At 39.0% G+C, this 16258-nt stretch overlaps 1 protein-coding gene across 1 annotated transcript in view; it reads right to left on the bottom strand.

Moving 5' to 3' along the window:
* The window catches only part of RNF180 (ring finger protein 180), an 81651-nt gene extending 65748 nt beyond the window's left edge, over window positions 1-15903 (bottom strand). Inside the window, exons 1-4 of the mRNA XM_065656783.1 lie at window positions 15839-15903; window positions 9893-10028; window positions 7531-7626; window positions 3308-4243 (exon numbers count right to left, since the gene is read on the bottom strand). Of these exons, the coding sequence (XP_065512855.1) occupies window positions 3308-4243; window positions 7531-7626; window positions 9893-9994 (1134 nt within the window). The 5' untranslated portion in view covers window positions 9995-10028; window positions 15839-15903. The remainder of the gene's footprint in view (window positions 1-3307; window positions 4244-7530; window positions 7627-9892; window positions 10029-15838) is intronic.
* Window positions 15904-16258: the final 355 nt, after the last annotated feature.

Raw genomic sequence — 16258 nt, 5'->3', positions numbered from 1 at the left:
TGGTTTTAAGGGTGACAAACAACATAAAAAACCTGTATCATCTTACATACATAAAAGGCACCACATGAGGTAATTTGTACGGAGCATGAAGCTGCACACCAGTGACAAAAATGCAAAGGTATAAAAGTGTGTTACCAAACACACAAGAATGACCTCAGGTGGATTCTGGGGTAAAGAAAAAGAAACCACGGATATCATATTCCACCCAGCAAAGGACTCCAGATGCTGGCAAGCAGCAGTTACATGCCCCCACCCGGCCCAGAGGGCTGCTGGCAGCCCGCAGACCCCAATGTGCAGCACCATGGGCAGACCCGCAGGAACCAGGGAGGAAAAAGTGAGTGTGTGCAACAGCATTATTATTCTTTCTTTTTTTGTTTAACAATTAAATCTGAACAAACAGCAATCACACGCTTCAGATTTCAGTTATGTGTAAATTCTTGGCTTTATATACACGATGTTTCTTCTTTGCCTTAAAGAAGATGTGATTATAGCACTCTGCAGCCTTGCAGTTCAATGGGTCTGAAACCATTAATGCTACAGAAAGAGTAAATCATAAATGTATCAGGCCAGGGACTGTGAAACCTGCAACTGCATGCTAGCACAGAAGCACCTCAGTCTTCTTTATCTCAAAGCTTTACAAAATAAACTGAAAGAAGCAGTCTGTGCATTTACAAAGAAAGCCCAAACTCTGAACAAGTCTGTTCTCTCAGACTGCTCTCCAGACAAGGTTTAATTAAAGGTAAAAATGAGAGGCACAGTACCTTCAACAGAGAGAGCTTAGAAGAGATTCACTTCACATCAGGTTTCTACGGCACTGAAGTACTTCTTAAAAGAACACTTAAATGAAATACTTCCCGTTGCCATTTATCAAAACTCTTTCACTCCATCCACTCAGAGGTTTACACTTTTTTCTTTTTGTGAAGTTTCACTATCCAATTGCTTACACATATGTGGTGGAAATCATGGTTACAAAGTACCACAGATCAGCCTCCTATTGCAAATACCACTGTAACAAAATGCACAGTTCTACAATGGCTGTCAGAACACTGAAGAAACATGACGGAAAGTGGAACTTGAAAAAAAAGAGAGGATACCTAGACTGGCACATGAGAGGGAAGCAGCCACAAAAAGAAGTGCACATGTGAGACATGTCAGACTGTACAGAGGATGCCGTTTTCTAGATCTAGGTTTTCCTGGGAAGATACCGCAGCAATGGGAAACACAACTGCAGTAGCCATACACTGCTTGATTCAGAGTCTGAGGAGCAGGTCTGTTTAAATATTCCATGCCATGATCAGAGACTTTCACCAAGGTTAAGGAAATCAGCGCAAAATCAAAATATCTTCCACTCAAAACTACTATTTGAAACTAGAGGATTTATTTAACGTACTTACTTTTTATTTTTTTTACCTTGTAAACTGTATGCTTACTGATTAGACATAACAGACTTAACAGCTGTATATCATTTGCTATATGAAACTTTAAAATAATATAGGAATTGGTTAAGCATGGTTTAACAAGAGAAAGATCTGAAAGTGTATTTTTCTTTCTCAGCTACAATGAAGCGGGAAAAATTGTGCAACATTTTATTCTTGAAAGTAACATCTAACAAAGATTTAAGTGGCTGGAGAGACTGAAGGTGACACGACTGTGCAGATGTTCCATATATACTGTGCATTTTCATCATCATTTCATTTAATACAAACAATGAGGCCTGGAATTTTAAAAGCGATTTTAGGGGCTCAGACACATAAGAATCTTTAGACTTATTAGAAAACAAGTATTAAATATTAAGACATCCAGATCTTGGAAAGGTTCTTTACTTTCAGTTTCAGAGAAGTGTTTCACAAAATAAGAACGTTTTCAAAATATCACAATGCCAATTTAAATCTTTCTTTAAAATAAAATTAAAAACCTTCCCAAAGACAAAAGAATATATGCACACCATACTGAAAAGTCTAATAATATGTTCCAGACCTATCTTAATTTTTCAAGATGGTTCTTACATTTAATTGAGAGAGACAGCCTGTCTGTATCTCTCTCACAATCCTGAATTCGCTCCTCTCTGCTTCAATTCTGTACTATACTCTAAAGGCTCTGTTGACTGTATCCAGGAAAGAGCTCAAAGTCATTTGGTGCCTGAGCAGAATGGAACTGTATAAGGACAATAGACTACTAAGGGTGAAAATCATTTAGGTACAACAGGCTAATGAACGACCCGTACATGAACTGCTGGTCCTATATATCCGATTGCATTAAATGCAAACCAAAGAAAACAATGTAATATCTAACCTAAGCGTAGTTCATTCAAATAACTTCAGTATTTCTCTATAAGGCATAAATATTAAATCAGATTTGACTGCTATAAAATGTAAAGCAATCACATAAAAAAGCATATATGTGAAATAAGGGTTACATGAGCTTTACATGTCACTACACTTCAGCTATGGAATATTCTAAGACTATCACAATGGCATACCTACCCGAAGAGGGAATGATTTGTTGAGTAGATACAGCTTCTCTGATGAGAGTCAGTATGTTTGCTCTTGCTGGTCACACAGTGTTTTGCAGCAGGAATTTTATTTTAAAGGCACACATATCAGTTATCTTTCTACTGTATTTCAGATCAAACAAAACCTGCATTATTCATTTTAAGATATATTCCTGGTCTTTCTCTCCTCCCCCCACCAAAACTTGCATGACCATGTACAATCTTCAATTCTGTTCTGCTTTAGTTTGAAGAAGGAAACCATGGTTTTATAACTGATAAGAATAAGTAACATTTCTGTTAGATTTGTAGACAAAATACTTACCTACTAAAGACTAATATTTTAAGTAGTAACAATCAAATATTTTCTCAAAGCAAAAAAAATTGTATTACAATAAATAATAAATGCAAATATCTTTTAGAACATTTTTTCTTAACTGTAAAGTTAACCCAAATTCTGAAATGCTAGGTTTTCTCATTTGGAAGATTTGAACATCTATTTTTCCTCGAATCACGCTGATTAAATTTCACTGTGTGTTTTCCCACTTCGAATTTATTATTACATCACAAAATAAGAAAGCCAACAGAAACTATTTCTATATACCCACAAAGGTTTTATTTTAGACAGACAAAAACCTGATTGGGTTGAATTAGAAAAACTAGCAGCAGGAAGAGGTCATAAATCCATGTTTGCAGGATACTTGACTCTAGATGGTACTACGTTAAACCAATATTAAGAGAGCATAAAAAAAAAAGAATGATTTATAAAAGCACACTAAACTTTACAAAAAAGTAGCATAATTAATTTTAAACACCTACTTGCTTCTGTAGCCACCGTTCTCGCCGCCTTTGTTTTCTCCTTAAGCTTTTCAACTTGTTTCTTTCTCTCTTATTCAGCTTTTGGTTGAAGGAAATACTTGTGGGCTGCACAAGATCAACAGGCATGATGTGATGTTCCTCTTCTACAACACTCATAGACGAAGAAAGGTTCATCAAAGAAGGTGACACATCCTCAATGGCACCCCCAGAGGATTGTCCAGTAGCTTCAAAATCACACTCACTTTCTGTGTCTCTATGTACTAATGTAAAGGAAGTAACTCGAAACTTTTTTTGTAGTTTGTCAGCACTGGAACTACATTGGTCCTGAAAAGCACAACCACCTTTCCTATTGGGCTCTAATCGTAAGCCACTTTGTGTGTATTTGTTTTGGACATGGTAAATTGTTCCCATACTGCAAGCCTCATATAACACAGGTGACAAAATAAATGTCTCTCTGATATTTAAATCCAAACTATGTGATCTTCTGTGAAAAGGCTTTACAGTGTGTACATCATTCATAGGAAAGGAAGCAGAAAGATTTCTTTTTTGATCTAATGCCTTTATGGGAAGTGTTTTACTTTTCATCTCAAAGCTGGGAGCTTTTACTTCTAGACAAAGTGCTTCTATTAATCTTCCAGTACCTTTATTATTTCTGGAAATGTATGAAAGCCCTTGATTTTTAATTTCCAAAGCTGAAGTTACCACTTCGTGGCAGGTATTCTTGCTGAAACCAGACTGAATTTCAAGGAGGGGTAACTGCTTTCCTGATGATTTTGTGAATTTAACAGAGAAAGCTGGCTGATAGTCAGTCCGACTTTTGCAGAAATGTATATTTACTAACTGTCCACAGGAACATTTTGTGTTACAAACAAAGTTAAAGCCCCCTAAGCAGGCCTCACAGAATGGACAGTGCAGTTTTCCAATTGTCCACTGTGCCTGTTGACAAGTAAAGAAAAAAACCACACTCAACACATTCATTGCAAATAAATGGTTAAGAAATCATTAGTAGAGTTACTCTTCTTTAACAAAAGGATTTACATTTTGTTTTTCAAACACAAGAAAAGACACTTCACAGCAGAAAGAAAATTCACTGTAATTAATATTCTGGTCAAAACTCTGCTTGTTGTAGCGATAACTAATTCGAAAAAATCTAGGACACATGTTTCAAAATGTAGGGGATTTGAAATATGTTAAAATTTCTCCATAGGTAGAATAATGCTGCAATATTAATCAAAACATTAGATCCTGCTTTAAAGCAGTGAAATCAATTTACCACGTTAATCTGGAATTGGCAAGCACAGTTTCTCAGCTGAGTCTTCTGAGTGCTGATACATTTCTTGCATACTAAGTACAGTGAAAGGCAACTTGTTACAAAGAGAATATAGGTTTTTACCCTGCTTACCCCACAAAAGCTTGAAATGGTATTTGTATTTTGGCGTATGTAGTATTACAACATAATGTGTATGCAGATAGCATGTATGTACAAGAAGACAGTTATTTTCATTACTTGTAACCCTATAAATTTCATTTCAATCCTAAAGTCCCTTTTGAAAAAGAAAACACATATCAAAGATATTTAAATTCCTACATATTTGCGCAAATATTAGCATTTATAGTAAATGTATTCATCTGTCAGCAGAAACATTTTTGAGGATTAAAGTTACGCAAGTGTTTGTAGATTAAAGCCCAGATGAGAAACAAGATTATCAACTCCAGTCACACATTATTCATTAGTGTGCCTACAGTGGGGTTGAGCCACAAATACAGAAGCTGCACAACATTGCTAGCTAAAGCACTGCTTTCAGTTGCAAATGTCTTTGCAAGGTAGTTGGATTGACGCTTGTTTGATTGAAAGCTTTAACTGCACCTATGAGAATCTGTTTAAATCTGGACATCTTTTTAACTTGGAGAAAAAGCAATCTCAGTTTACATATGCCAAAAGGTCTTCAAATCCCGGAAAATTCCTTGAACATGCATAGTCTCTCACAGTTTATAAGGCCAACCAACTTGTGCATATGCCATTCCCGAAGAAGAACTAAGCTGGTTCAGAGATTCACACTCCATTTCCCAGATGCCAAGGGCTAGGCAACAAAACTCAGGGAAAAGCACTTCCTAGTACCTTTACTAAGTCTTTCTGCCACTCAGGCACTATGGAATAGTAACCTGGATCTCCAAATTTAGAGGAGGAGTGACCCAAGAAGGTCAGGGAATAAGGCTAGGAGCCTGACAAAAATGGGAATGCAAGAGACGGCAGGGAAGAAAAAGGGCATCTCTATGTCCTGTGTGCACAGAGACTGGGAGATGAGGTGTGGTACAAGGGAGTCCAGGACTGATTTAGCATGACTTTGGCAATGGACTCTGGAAGCATTGACTCAGTAAAAGAAGTAACAGCCTACTAGTGGAGGAGGTGGTAGGGCAAAAATCAGCAAGATCTGAAAAGGAGCTGAGGGGACACAGATGTAATGATGGACTGCATAAAGAGGATAAAATGGGAAGGGTTAGCCAAGAAGCTAAACGAAGTGATGAATGATGGGGAAAAGAAAATGCAGGTCAGCAGTCACTAGCAGCACTACCTACATATTTATAATTATTGAAGATTATCTATACACTAATGTGTGTATGAAACCCAATGAGATTGGTTAAGAACAGGGACAGATGGCAAAAAAGAACTGGCTGGGAAGCTGTGGGTTTTTACAGCCTGCAAATAGACTTTGTGCTTATGTAAAACAATTTACCCTTTGATTTTGGAGTCATACAGGAGAAAATAACACATGATCACAAAATTATTCAGAGCCCAGGAGGATGTGGGGATGTCAGAATTGTTTAAAAAACCCACACATTTATCCATAAGCCCAGAGCAGTCGGAATTGAATGAGGCAAAAGTTCCCAGAATAATAAAAGACAAAAAGAACGTTAAAATATTGAAGGTATTCACAGAGAATCGCATGTTCTGCCTCTGCCACAAGAGGAGCATTGCTCCTCTGCAATCTTGAGCAAATATGTTAAGCCTTTTCTGAGCAGTCTATGGGCATTGTATTTCCCAGGTCTCAAGCTCAGTCTCTAGGCTTTCACATGCAGAACGCTGACCATTCACAGCTGAAGGTGAAAAGAATAATATTAGTATCAATACTGAATCCAATTTTACTGAAATAATATAACATGCAAAGTACTGCAAAAAACTGCATCCTTACGATCAGGCATTCAAGATTAGGCAGGTCTGTAAAGAGGAGAAATACCTCATCACTCCTAATTTTCACAGCCCTCCAGGATCATGTTTCTGAAACAGATATGGTATTCTGCCGTGCACTATTGAAGTATACGAGATCACTTATTTTAAAAAAGAGTTTAAGTAATGTTTAATAAAATAAAACAGAGAGAAAACAGGGACAGAAGATGAAACAAATTTTCCTAATTTTCAAATGTTTTTTACAGTCTTCACACTTTTTTTCTTTGTGTATGATTTTCAGGGTGGATTTGTTTAGAAGTTTCTTGCAATATAGTAAAACTTAGACACTGAAGTCTAAGTAGAGAGGAATGCAGGTATCATTTGCCTCTTAAAATCAAAGACTCCTCAGAGAAAAAGTATAGGGCAAAAGAAAACTACTGTTTCTGCTTATTATATCTATGCAACAACATTAACTTGTAGACCTAAAATAACTTAAAGAAAATACTCAACTGAAGCAATCTGTAAAACAGGGAAGTTGTGAGATGGTTTGTGATTTCAAATTGGCAGTTAAAACTCAAAAGCAGTGACAGTGACATATTCCAACAACTCATCTCTTAACAAACCCTTAGCCTAGTTCTACAAAGAAACATACTTCTTACTGTCACTGTCAACATATGCATTAGTACTGCAAGATACCATGATCAAGAGAAACCAAAACCCAAAGCCTAGATAATAAATATAATTTTAAGCATTGACAAAATATGCAGAGGTGTCCATAACAGTTACTTGGACAAACATAAATACATTCAACCCATAAATGGGCAGGAACAGAATTTATCACGTGTACTTTTTGTCTGGACAATAAAAACAAAACAACATTTTTGAGGAGAAAAAAGCCTCTGTAAATAAAAATGAGAGAAGTTGCTGAGAAAAATTCCCTCAGTTAGAGGGTCTCTGTAAGATATGTGGACCTCAGCAGAAAGTGCCCTTGAAATTTTTTCCTCTTATTTATTTCACATTCTGTTGAACAATAGAGATGAAAGCAAAAAAAATGTACCTTTTCAATGACAGATTTCACCCACTCTGGAATAGCTTCTAAGTCCACATGCCATACATTGCAAGACTCCTGAGCAGCAGCTGAAGGTTGTGATGTCTGTTAAAAAAATAATTATAGTATTGATATTCAACATTCATGTAAATTTTTGTTTGAATATAGCCTGAAGTCGGCTTCCCAAATTCAGTAAATATGTTAGTAACAGATGATAAAACTCAAAGATGTTGGTGCCTTCTTTATGCTAAAAGTCAGGCAGATGCTGTCAATAATTCTATATTTCTGATTCTAAGCACATTGGACAGACTCCACTGTGGAGATTGACGCATTTGGAGGCAGTTTCGTTGTGTTCACAAGAACAGAAACTACGAAATTGCTGATCTTGTGAGAATATCCAGAACTGATTTCATAAGCACTATCAGCTGGTACAATTTTGCAGTAAAGACAGGAGAATCTAAGTTCAAGTTTATACAAAGACTATGGTCAGTACTGCATAACTATGCCACGAATAGTTTTAAATTAATTCTCTAATGCTTGTTAGGATAACTAGCAGAAACCAGGGACTCTTAGCAACCTTTCAGTTCTTACTGCAATGATATGACCAACTGAAGAGAAAACCTAAACAACTGTAGCATTTCACTAACTGATACTAAAATAAAAACAATTACCTAACTACCTTTCAGCACAGAAGTGATACAAGTGTAATTAAATCTTTTAATGTGGCTTAGAATGTCAGTAAAGTTATAAAGATGGCTAAAATACAAGGAAATTCTGGTGAGTTCTGAAGTCTTACAAACAGTTCTCAAAATTTATGAATATGGAAAATCACTGACTCCTATGTTATGAAACTCACAGGAATAAAAGTTTCATTAAGCTGAAAATTGCAGGTGGGACTATACACAGAAGACAAAAGCTTTTAAAAATTCTCCAAGTAATGACAGCAGACAGGTAGATCCATTTGCCATGTCTATGCTATCGTCTTCCTTCTATCTGCAGAGAGTACCTATACTTCAACTTGGATATAATTCTGATTGAAAGTGTTTATACTGCATTCATGACTTCAACAGTTAGTTTTAAAATCTGTTCTAAGATTTTTCTGTTTTACTCATATTTCAGCTATATCTTTGACTGAATGTCTAAAATTCATCAGGGATAGCCGACATACTGAAAACATTACTCTTCTCATTTTAGCAAAATCTTTGCCTCCCAGTGTCTCGGGAAGTCGAGGTAAATTAAGGGGGTTTTTATCTGCTATCTGCATAACTAGAGAAGTAGATCCTTCAGTCTTGTATACAATGAAGGTGGATCTCCACTAGCAATTAAAAGCTCCACCATGGGGCGTGGACGAAGATACCTCCTTCTTCTCATTACATTTTTTTCCATGAAAGGAGTTGAAATTCCACCCCCTTCCCCCAAATGCTTCAAACCACGCACAAAATAAAAACCACTCAAGTATAAAGCATGAGAAATATTCCAGACCTCAAGCTCTGTAAGCAAAGAAAGTTATTAAAATGGGGTTTATTGATAACACTAATTATATCAGGATTTTAAAAATAGTAACTTTTTTGCTACCTCTATTGGTTACATCCTTCTTCAGTGCCAAAAAATGCCATTGCATTTCTAGTGTGTTAACAAAAAAGATCAACATCTTCCCTTCTATTTGCTTTTTCACTTTGATTCAAGATCGTAGCATGTAAGCACAGACTTCTTGGCATATTCAGAAAGACTCTTAATTCTTCATGATTACTAACTGCCATTATAAAGCAGCAGGAAATACTATGTCATTGTTTTATTCCGTATGATTATTCTTCTGTTTATTTGAATAAAGATGACGTAAATTACTCAGTGGCATTTTAGCCTGTCAGGACATCCCTCCCATGAGGGCAGGCTAATCTTCTGATCTATTTGTGTGCATAGATATCCTCCATTTTTTTCAAAATGAAGAGCAAAAGTTTCTGATGTAGGAATATTTGACACACAGTTAACTTCACTGGAAATTAGTGTTCGTACTTAAAATACACCTCAGAAAAAAAGTTATCTGTTAAGAGATATTAAAACAAAAAAATTACTGCATGTAAAATGCCAAAAATACAACCCGTTTTCATATGAAATATAGCAACACCATTTACTCTACACAAGCTAGTACTCAAATGCATCATGAATACCAACCTTCATGTCACAGAACATGTCACAGAACCTATTTGACTTCAGTAGCATTACTGCTTGCATTACTCTCTGTGGAATTGTCCATATTTTAGTACTTCATAAGAGATTAATTACTAAGTGAGGGCAAGCCTAATACTTCTCCTTTATTTAAAACCAACAGCACTGGAAAAAGTTACAAACCCCCTCTAGATGCTCCACTTACGTCAGATGGTTCTTTTCCATGACATTTTGCAAGGCAAACAGAATTTGCTATGTATTTTCTACACCTCCAGCAACGCAGCACATCAGCCTCTTGGTTACTCATCTCAACTCGTGATTCTTCAGCTGTGTATGTCTGTCTGCAAAGACCACAAAAACATATAATTCAGTCACCTGTTGAAACCACACACACTTTCCTCTTGCAACCCAGAAGTCTGTCAGTAGTGTCCCCACTGCAGAGGAGACTAATACTTTATTTACAAACACTCTCTGATCTTGTATAGCATGCCACCTAGACATTTTAAATAGTAAAGTGAAACAGCTGTTTTTATTTCCAGGTTGCATACAGACCTAGAAAGCAACAACAACAAAAGTTAAAAATAAAAAAAAAACCCACACACAAAAAAAACAAACAAACAAAACCAAACAAACAAAAAACCAAAACAAACCAGCTTCCTCAATGCTTAGACAAAAGAGAACTCCAGTTTTCACAGAATATGTCCATAAAGTAAGTCATTGTTACCCTGCACTTTAAATACACATACACATATGTGATGCCACATAACAAAAATGAATGCTAACATTAATCCACAGAAAACACTTTTCCCCTGCAGGTATGCTCCCTTAAATTATTCTGTGTGGGAGGATCAGTGCTACTGGTGCAACAGTGTTTCACAGACCTGAATCAACCTCCTTGTAAAAGAGAGACCTAAATTACGACAACCAGAAGGACAAAACAAATATTTTGTCCCTTTGTGCTTTGCTGTGTTTTGAGGTCTCTCTGGTCTTCTCTAATCTGTTTCTAAAATTTTGCTTTTTCACCATGTTTTCTCCAAAGGTTCTCCAACTCTTCTTTCAACCTGGTTCTGGTTTTACCCCCTTGTGTTAGCTACATGAAAAAAAACCGAAAATCTTTTACATCTACCCACTCAACCCACGCGCTATGCTAGGATTATGTCTACTTACAGTTTTAAAGTGCACAGCACTTACTGACAGAGAAGCAGGCGCATAAAACTTAAAACCAGTATTAAAATCTCGCTTCTTAAACAGTCCGAATATCTAGTTTTTTAATTCTTTCAGCAATTTATTTTTTATTTAGTTTTTACTAACTAAAGAAACTCTGAGGTTCTCAAATAGGCTGTCTGCAGTGCAGTTTGGCTTATTGAGCCACAGAGAATTTTGCATTTTCCCCATTTCTACCTTTCCCTTTTCTGCCTTGTTTTCTGAATTCATCAAAGACTATGAAACACATAAACAGAGGTTATTAATTATTTTTCATTTATATCTGAGGTCTTCTTAGGTGTTCTTTCAGCAGTTTTCCTACTTTTTCTGAATATATAAAGAGTCTGAAATACAGTTTGACAAGGAAGAACAGAAAGAATGTGTGCATACATTAGACTCCTACCTCAAGTGTACATGCAGCTTTTCATAATCAGATAGACGCTAAGCTTGGAAAGTGAAGGCAAACAAACATTAAATATTTTCTCGCAATATCACACTAAATTATTTTTTCTTAAGGTGCCGTTAATGTACTTTAACATAAATTAAGATGTCCAAGCAAAATATCATGGAAGAGACACTTAGAGAAATTTACACTGGAGACCTGTTTTGCTCATGACAAAAATGTAGTGATTTAAACACCTTGACTTAAGCAGAATTTCTCTCAAGTTTTTATTAGCTTCCCGATGTCAGTGCTGCTACTTTCCGTACCAGATACATGTCGAAAGTGGAATGTATTAAAATGCTGGACCTCTCTATGAACACCTTTTTTTTTTTTTAAAAAAAAAAAAGAGTAAATTCAGGCTCTGAAAGATTTTTACAAGCAGTGTGTATCACTTTGCTGTGCTAAATGCAGCATTACATTTCAGAGGGTATTGAAGGAATGATTACCAGTCATGAATTTGTTTGTATCACTGAAACACCTTAAAGCTGTTCTAATTAACTTGTTCTTTGCAATTTCATAACACACTCGTAGAATGAATTTAATCTTACAACAGCTCTGTAAGAACCTCAAATCTAAGACCAACCAGGAAGGACTGAAAGACTTTTTGCATAAGGCTAGCTCGGACGTGTATTTCAGGTACAGCCATATTCCCACCTAATAAAACACATTCTTGAAACGTACCACAGTTAGTGATAGATGTCTTGCACACCGTATCTGCTGTATCTGTGTATTCAAATGGTATATATTTAAGTCTCTGTATACATTCTGTTCCACTTATGCTCATGGTTATAGAAAAAGCTGTTTTGCTATCTGTTGAATAGCTGCTTCATTTGAGGCCCATGATGTTTACTGGAGCGAGGTGTAAAACAACTGGTGATTGACCTCTGAACCAACAGATAAAGGCCTGATGAAGAAATCCACTGTCTATATTTAAAAGACAAGGCTCAAGTCATGCAAACACAGGCTGTCTAAGGATCACTGGCATTTGAAGTGATGTAAACATTCCCCTCATCTGAACAGCATCTAGCAAGCAAGCACTGTTTAACTGCAAAATAAAAGCTCGTTTCTTTCTTTTTTTAATGTGCACATTTTAAAAGTTTCTTCTTATTTCTGCCTATGCCTCTCATCTAAAACCACACTTTTATAAGAGAAATTAATGTCTAATATATAATATATGTAATAACCAGAGAGTACAGGTTGTATTTGGTGTGACCAAGAATGTCGACAGTGAACTACAGCAAAAAAAAAATCTCAAAGTGCAAATACTTTGTAATACTACATTACAGTAGACTGAAGTGTTCTTCTAGCCTAGTAGAATTTAAAAAGGAAAATTCCCGTAGTTCTATTAAAATTCTGCAAGTACGTGTCTTTTACAGTTCTTACAGAAGACAGAAGAAACACTACAAACGCACAGTAACACATTGCAGAAGTTTCTACATGTATCACGCTAGAAAACAGCAAATGAGTAATTTCTGATTTGTCACATGAACATTCATTTTTATTTTGATTTGCACATAACCTCAACTGCAAGTGAAATAAAAGCATACAGACACAGGATTTTGAAGTGGTTTTGTAGTTAAATGCAGTCAACCCATAATGTTCTGGGTATATTTTAATAAGTTTTTGTCTTGTTCTGCATCTAAAACCATTAAAAGGCATCTTGCTCTCATCTTGGTCTTCTAGCAAAAAATGCCAACATAAAGAGATTCCAATTTGGGATTAAGAAACTAGGTAGTGTCACTCTCAGTGGGTGTTTTCAGCTTGACACTGGGCCGTGTTTGTTGTGGCTATACTGCTTTCAGACCCATTGCTTTGTGTGAGCTTGTGTTTGCTTTCAAAGTAGCATGTAGAAATATGTGTGTGTTAAAAAGCCTATGCTCCTCCGTGGCTCTTGTTTTATGCCCTTCAAACTTTTTTTTATGATTCAGACCCAGAAAAGTGAGGAGCAAAGGGTTAAAACTTCCTTTCCAAGTCAGAGTCTCAGTTCCCTTTCTTGAAAACCATTTTTCTAACTTTCTGACAGACTTTTGATGATTTCATATCCTTCCCAAACTATTTAATTACCTTATCTTCTATTATTGTAATATTTCCCCTAACATCTTACCTGAGTTTTCTTGCAATTTCCCTTATTCACTGTGAATACAGAGAACAAAACAGCTCCTTCTCCTCCAGGCAAAAATATTTTACAACTTTAAACACTTATTATATATTAGCTCTCCTTCAAACTTGTCTTTGAGGTAAATAAATACAGTTCTTTCCCTCTTTGCTCACAGATCATGCTTTCCTGATCTCCGGCTGTCACTGCTACCTTGTGAAGTTTCAAATGGGTCAGCTGTTCTTGTCCAGCAGCATTCAAATCTGGATGCAGAACTCAAAATGAAGTTGTACTAGCACTGAGTAAACTAAGCAGATCATACAAATTTTCAAGGGGAAAAAAAAGAATGGAGAATTCATTACTAGGGTAGAAACTAACACAAAATCCACTTCAATCCATTTGAAAATGTTGGTTCTTACATCTATAAGGCCAGGAAACACTAGAAGATTAAATAACAACTCCACAGCAGCAAACAATTAAGTAATTTCAGAATGAGATCCTTAGGATTTTCAGATTCATTTGTGCTCATCAATATGCTAAGGGAAGAGGAAACAAGAATTGCATTTTTCTCTCCTCCCACTGTGTCTGGAAAATCTATGAGCAACACCACAGGAAGCTAGTAGAACTAGGAAATAACAAAGGAAATAACAACAAAAAATTGGTGAAGGATTGAGCAGTAGACATAGCAGACAGAGAAGTGGTAGAGAGCTGATCAGTGTTATGTTTATTGATCACTTCTTGAAGGGGACACTTTCCCTTCTGGCATCCTCTTACTAGTAGAAATTCCCCTTTCATACTCATATCTAAGTTTTTCATATAATGTGAATTGTATAGTGTATTAAACTTTGGCCATTTTTTCTTCAAAAAGATTGCTAGAAAACAGTAGGTAAAACCCCAAGAAAAAATCTCAAATGTTCTAAGTGAAGAACCAAACACAGAAACTTGGTCTAGAATTTATCTTCGACTAGTTTGCTCCACATCCCCAAATGCATAAAAATAAGAAAACAAGTACAGCAGGACAAGTGGTTCTCAATGCCTTTTTGTTCAAAAGTCACTTGTGGCCCCTAGAGAACGCTGTAGCCACAAACATTACATTAGGTTGCAGCAAGAAATTAGGGCACAGAAACTGGAGTCTTGAAAAAATAGTGCATGAGTTGCAGCTTTGAAGTAGGATGACAAAGAGAAGGCAGATGAGCTGCACTAGCCAAAAAGTGTCCATACCAGAAGTTCCTGAATGCAGAAGGGGAGGAACTGACACTTTGCTGGACAAACAATCATGGAAGGTTATTGAGTACATGTAAAAACTTGCCGCTAGCTTCTAATCTCCAAAGTATTTCTGCTTAAGAAAATGCTTTAAAAAGCATACTTAACCAGTGTTTCTCAACAAAGTAGCACTTAAATGGGAAAAGAGAAAAGAAAGTTTAAAGAACTGCCTCCAGGCTGCCAGAGAAGCAGAGCAGCAAGATGCGTGAAGAGCTGTGCCATCTGCTTCTCTGCCAGCTCCTCCTGCTCGACTACGAGCTGTTCCACCAGTTCAGCTATTGTTGTATTATCAGCTTCCATATCATGGTCCATTGGTTGATGAGAGACGGTGGCCAGTGTGTGATACTCTTCTAGCAAGAATAGTCCATGTAATTAAAAGGCAGCTAACATAAACAACGTATTGCTTAACTTGCTAAAAGATCCTACAGCACGCTGCTGAAGTCAACAGGTCTAACAGATACAGCAAGAGAACGCAGAGGGTTTAAATCGCTTTGACAGGCAACAGGCCTATCAAGTCAATGGAAAACTACGGATCGGCGCGTAACCTCTTTCTTGCACGAGATCCCGCTGACCAGTACCGCCCGCTCATGCTCTCGCACGTACAAACAGGAGTTGTTGCACACAACAAAGGACTCAACACGCAGGAATACGGTGCCCACGTCCCAGCATAACACGAGCTCCCGACCGGTCTGCACAGCCGCAGCCCCCGGCCGCCCCGCCGCTGTCCGGACACCCCCGGCGCCCGCCCGGACCCGCCCGCAGGTCCGCGGCGGGCCCGGCAGCCGCGCCCCGAGCGGCGCAGGCACGGCTGGGCTGGCGGCCCCGCAGGCACGGCTGGGCCGGCGGCCCCGCACGCCCGCTCCGGCTGCTGACAGCCCGCGGCGGCGGCACCGACAAGTTAACTCCCGGGCGAAGCCGGGGCTGTCGCCGCCGCGCTGCGGCGCCCCCTCAGGCGGGCGCTGGGCTCGCCCCGGGCCGGGCAGCCCCCGCCGCCCCCCGCGGCTCCAGGCAGGTGTCCGCACCTCAGGTCCCTGCCCGCGCCCCAGGCTCCCCGCTGCCTGCCGGCCCACCTGCCCAGGGCCCGGCACGGCCCAGCGGGCGGATGCGGCGCCTCCCTCCGCGCCCCCCCCCGGCCCCGGACAGCTTACCGGGCCGCGCTGTGCGAGGCTGAGAGGAGGAGGCGACGCCACTGGGGCGAGTGGCGGGCGGGGAAGGGGCTGCGCAGCAGCAGCTGCTGCTGCGAACGGCAAGAGACGGGAGACAAACGGCGGCGGAAAGCGCTCCGCTAGTACGGCGCCTTCCCGGCCCGGCCGGCCGGGGAGGTCACGGTGGGGCAGGCCGGCCCTCTCAGGCGGCCGCTGCCTGCCTCGTCCCCGCGAGAGGCCGGGCCCATCGCCGGCTGCGGGGCCAACCCTTTGTCGCCGGGGTTGCGGGCAGCAGCCGCGCCGTGCCGAGGCCTGAGGGTGGCACGTCCTCTCGTCTCCTGACTGGCAGAGATGGAGCCGGGGTGGGGTCAGCCCGGCGGCAAGCTGTGACATGGGTGGAGAGGCGCGGTACTGAATTAGGGG

The sequence above is a fragment of the Caloenas nicobarica genome, chromosome Z (genome assembly GCF_036013445.1).
Source record: "Caloenas nicobarica isolate bCalNic1 chromosome Z, bCalNic1.hap1, whole genome shotgun sequence".
NCBI lineage: Eukaryota > Metazoa > Chordata > Aves > Columbiformes > Columbidae > Caloenas > Caloenas nicobarica.
The sequence above is the reverse complement of the archived record's forward strand: the minus strand, read 5'-3'. Positions and strand labels throughout refer to the sequence as shown.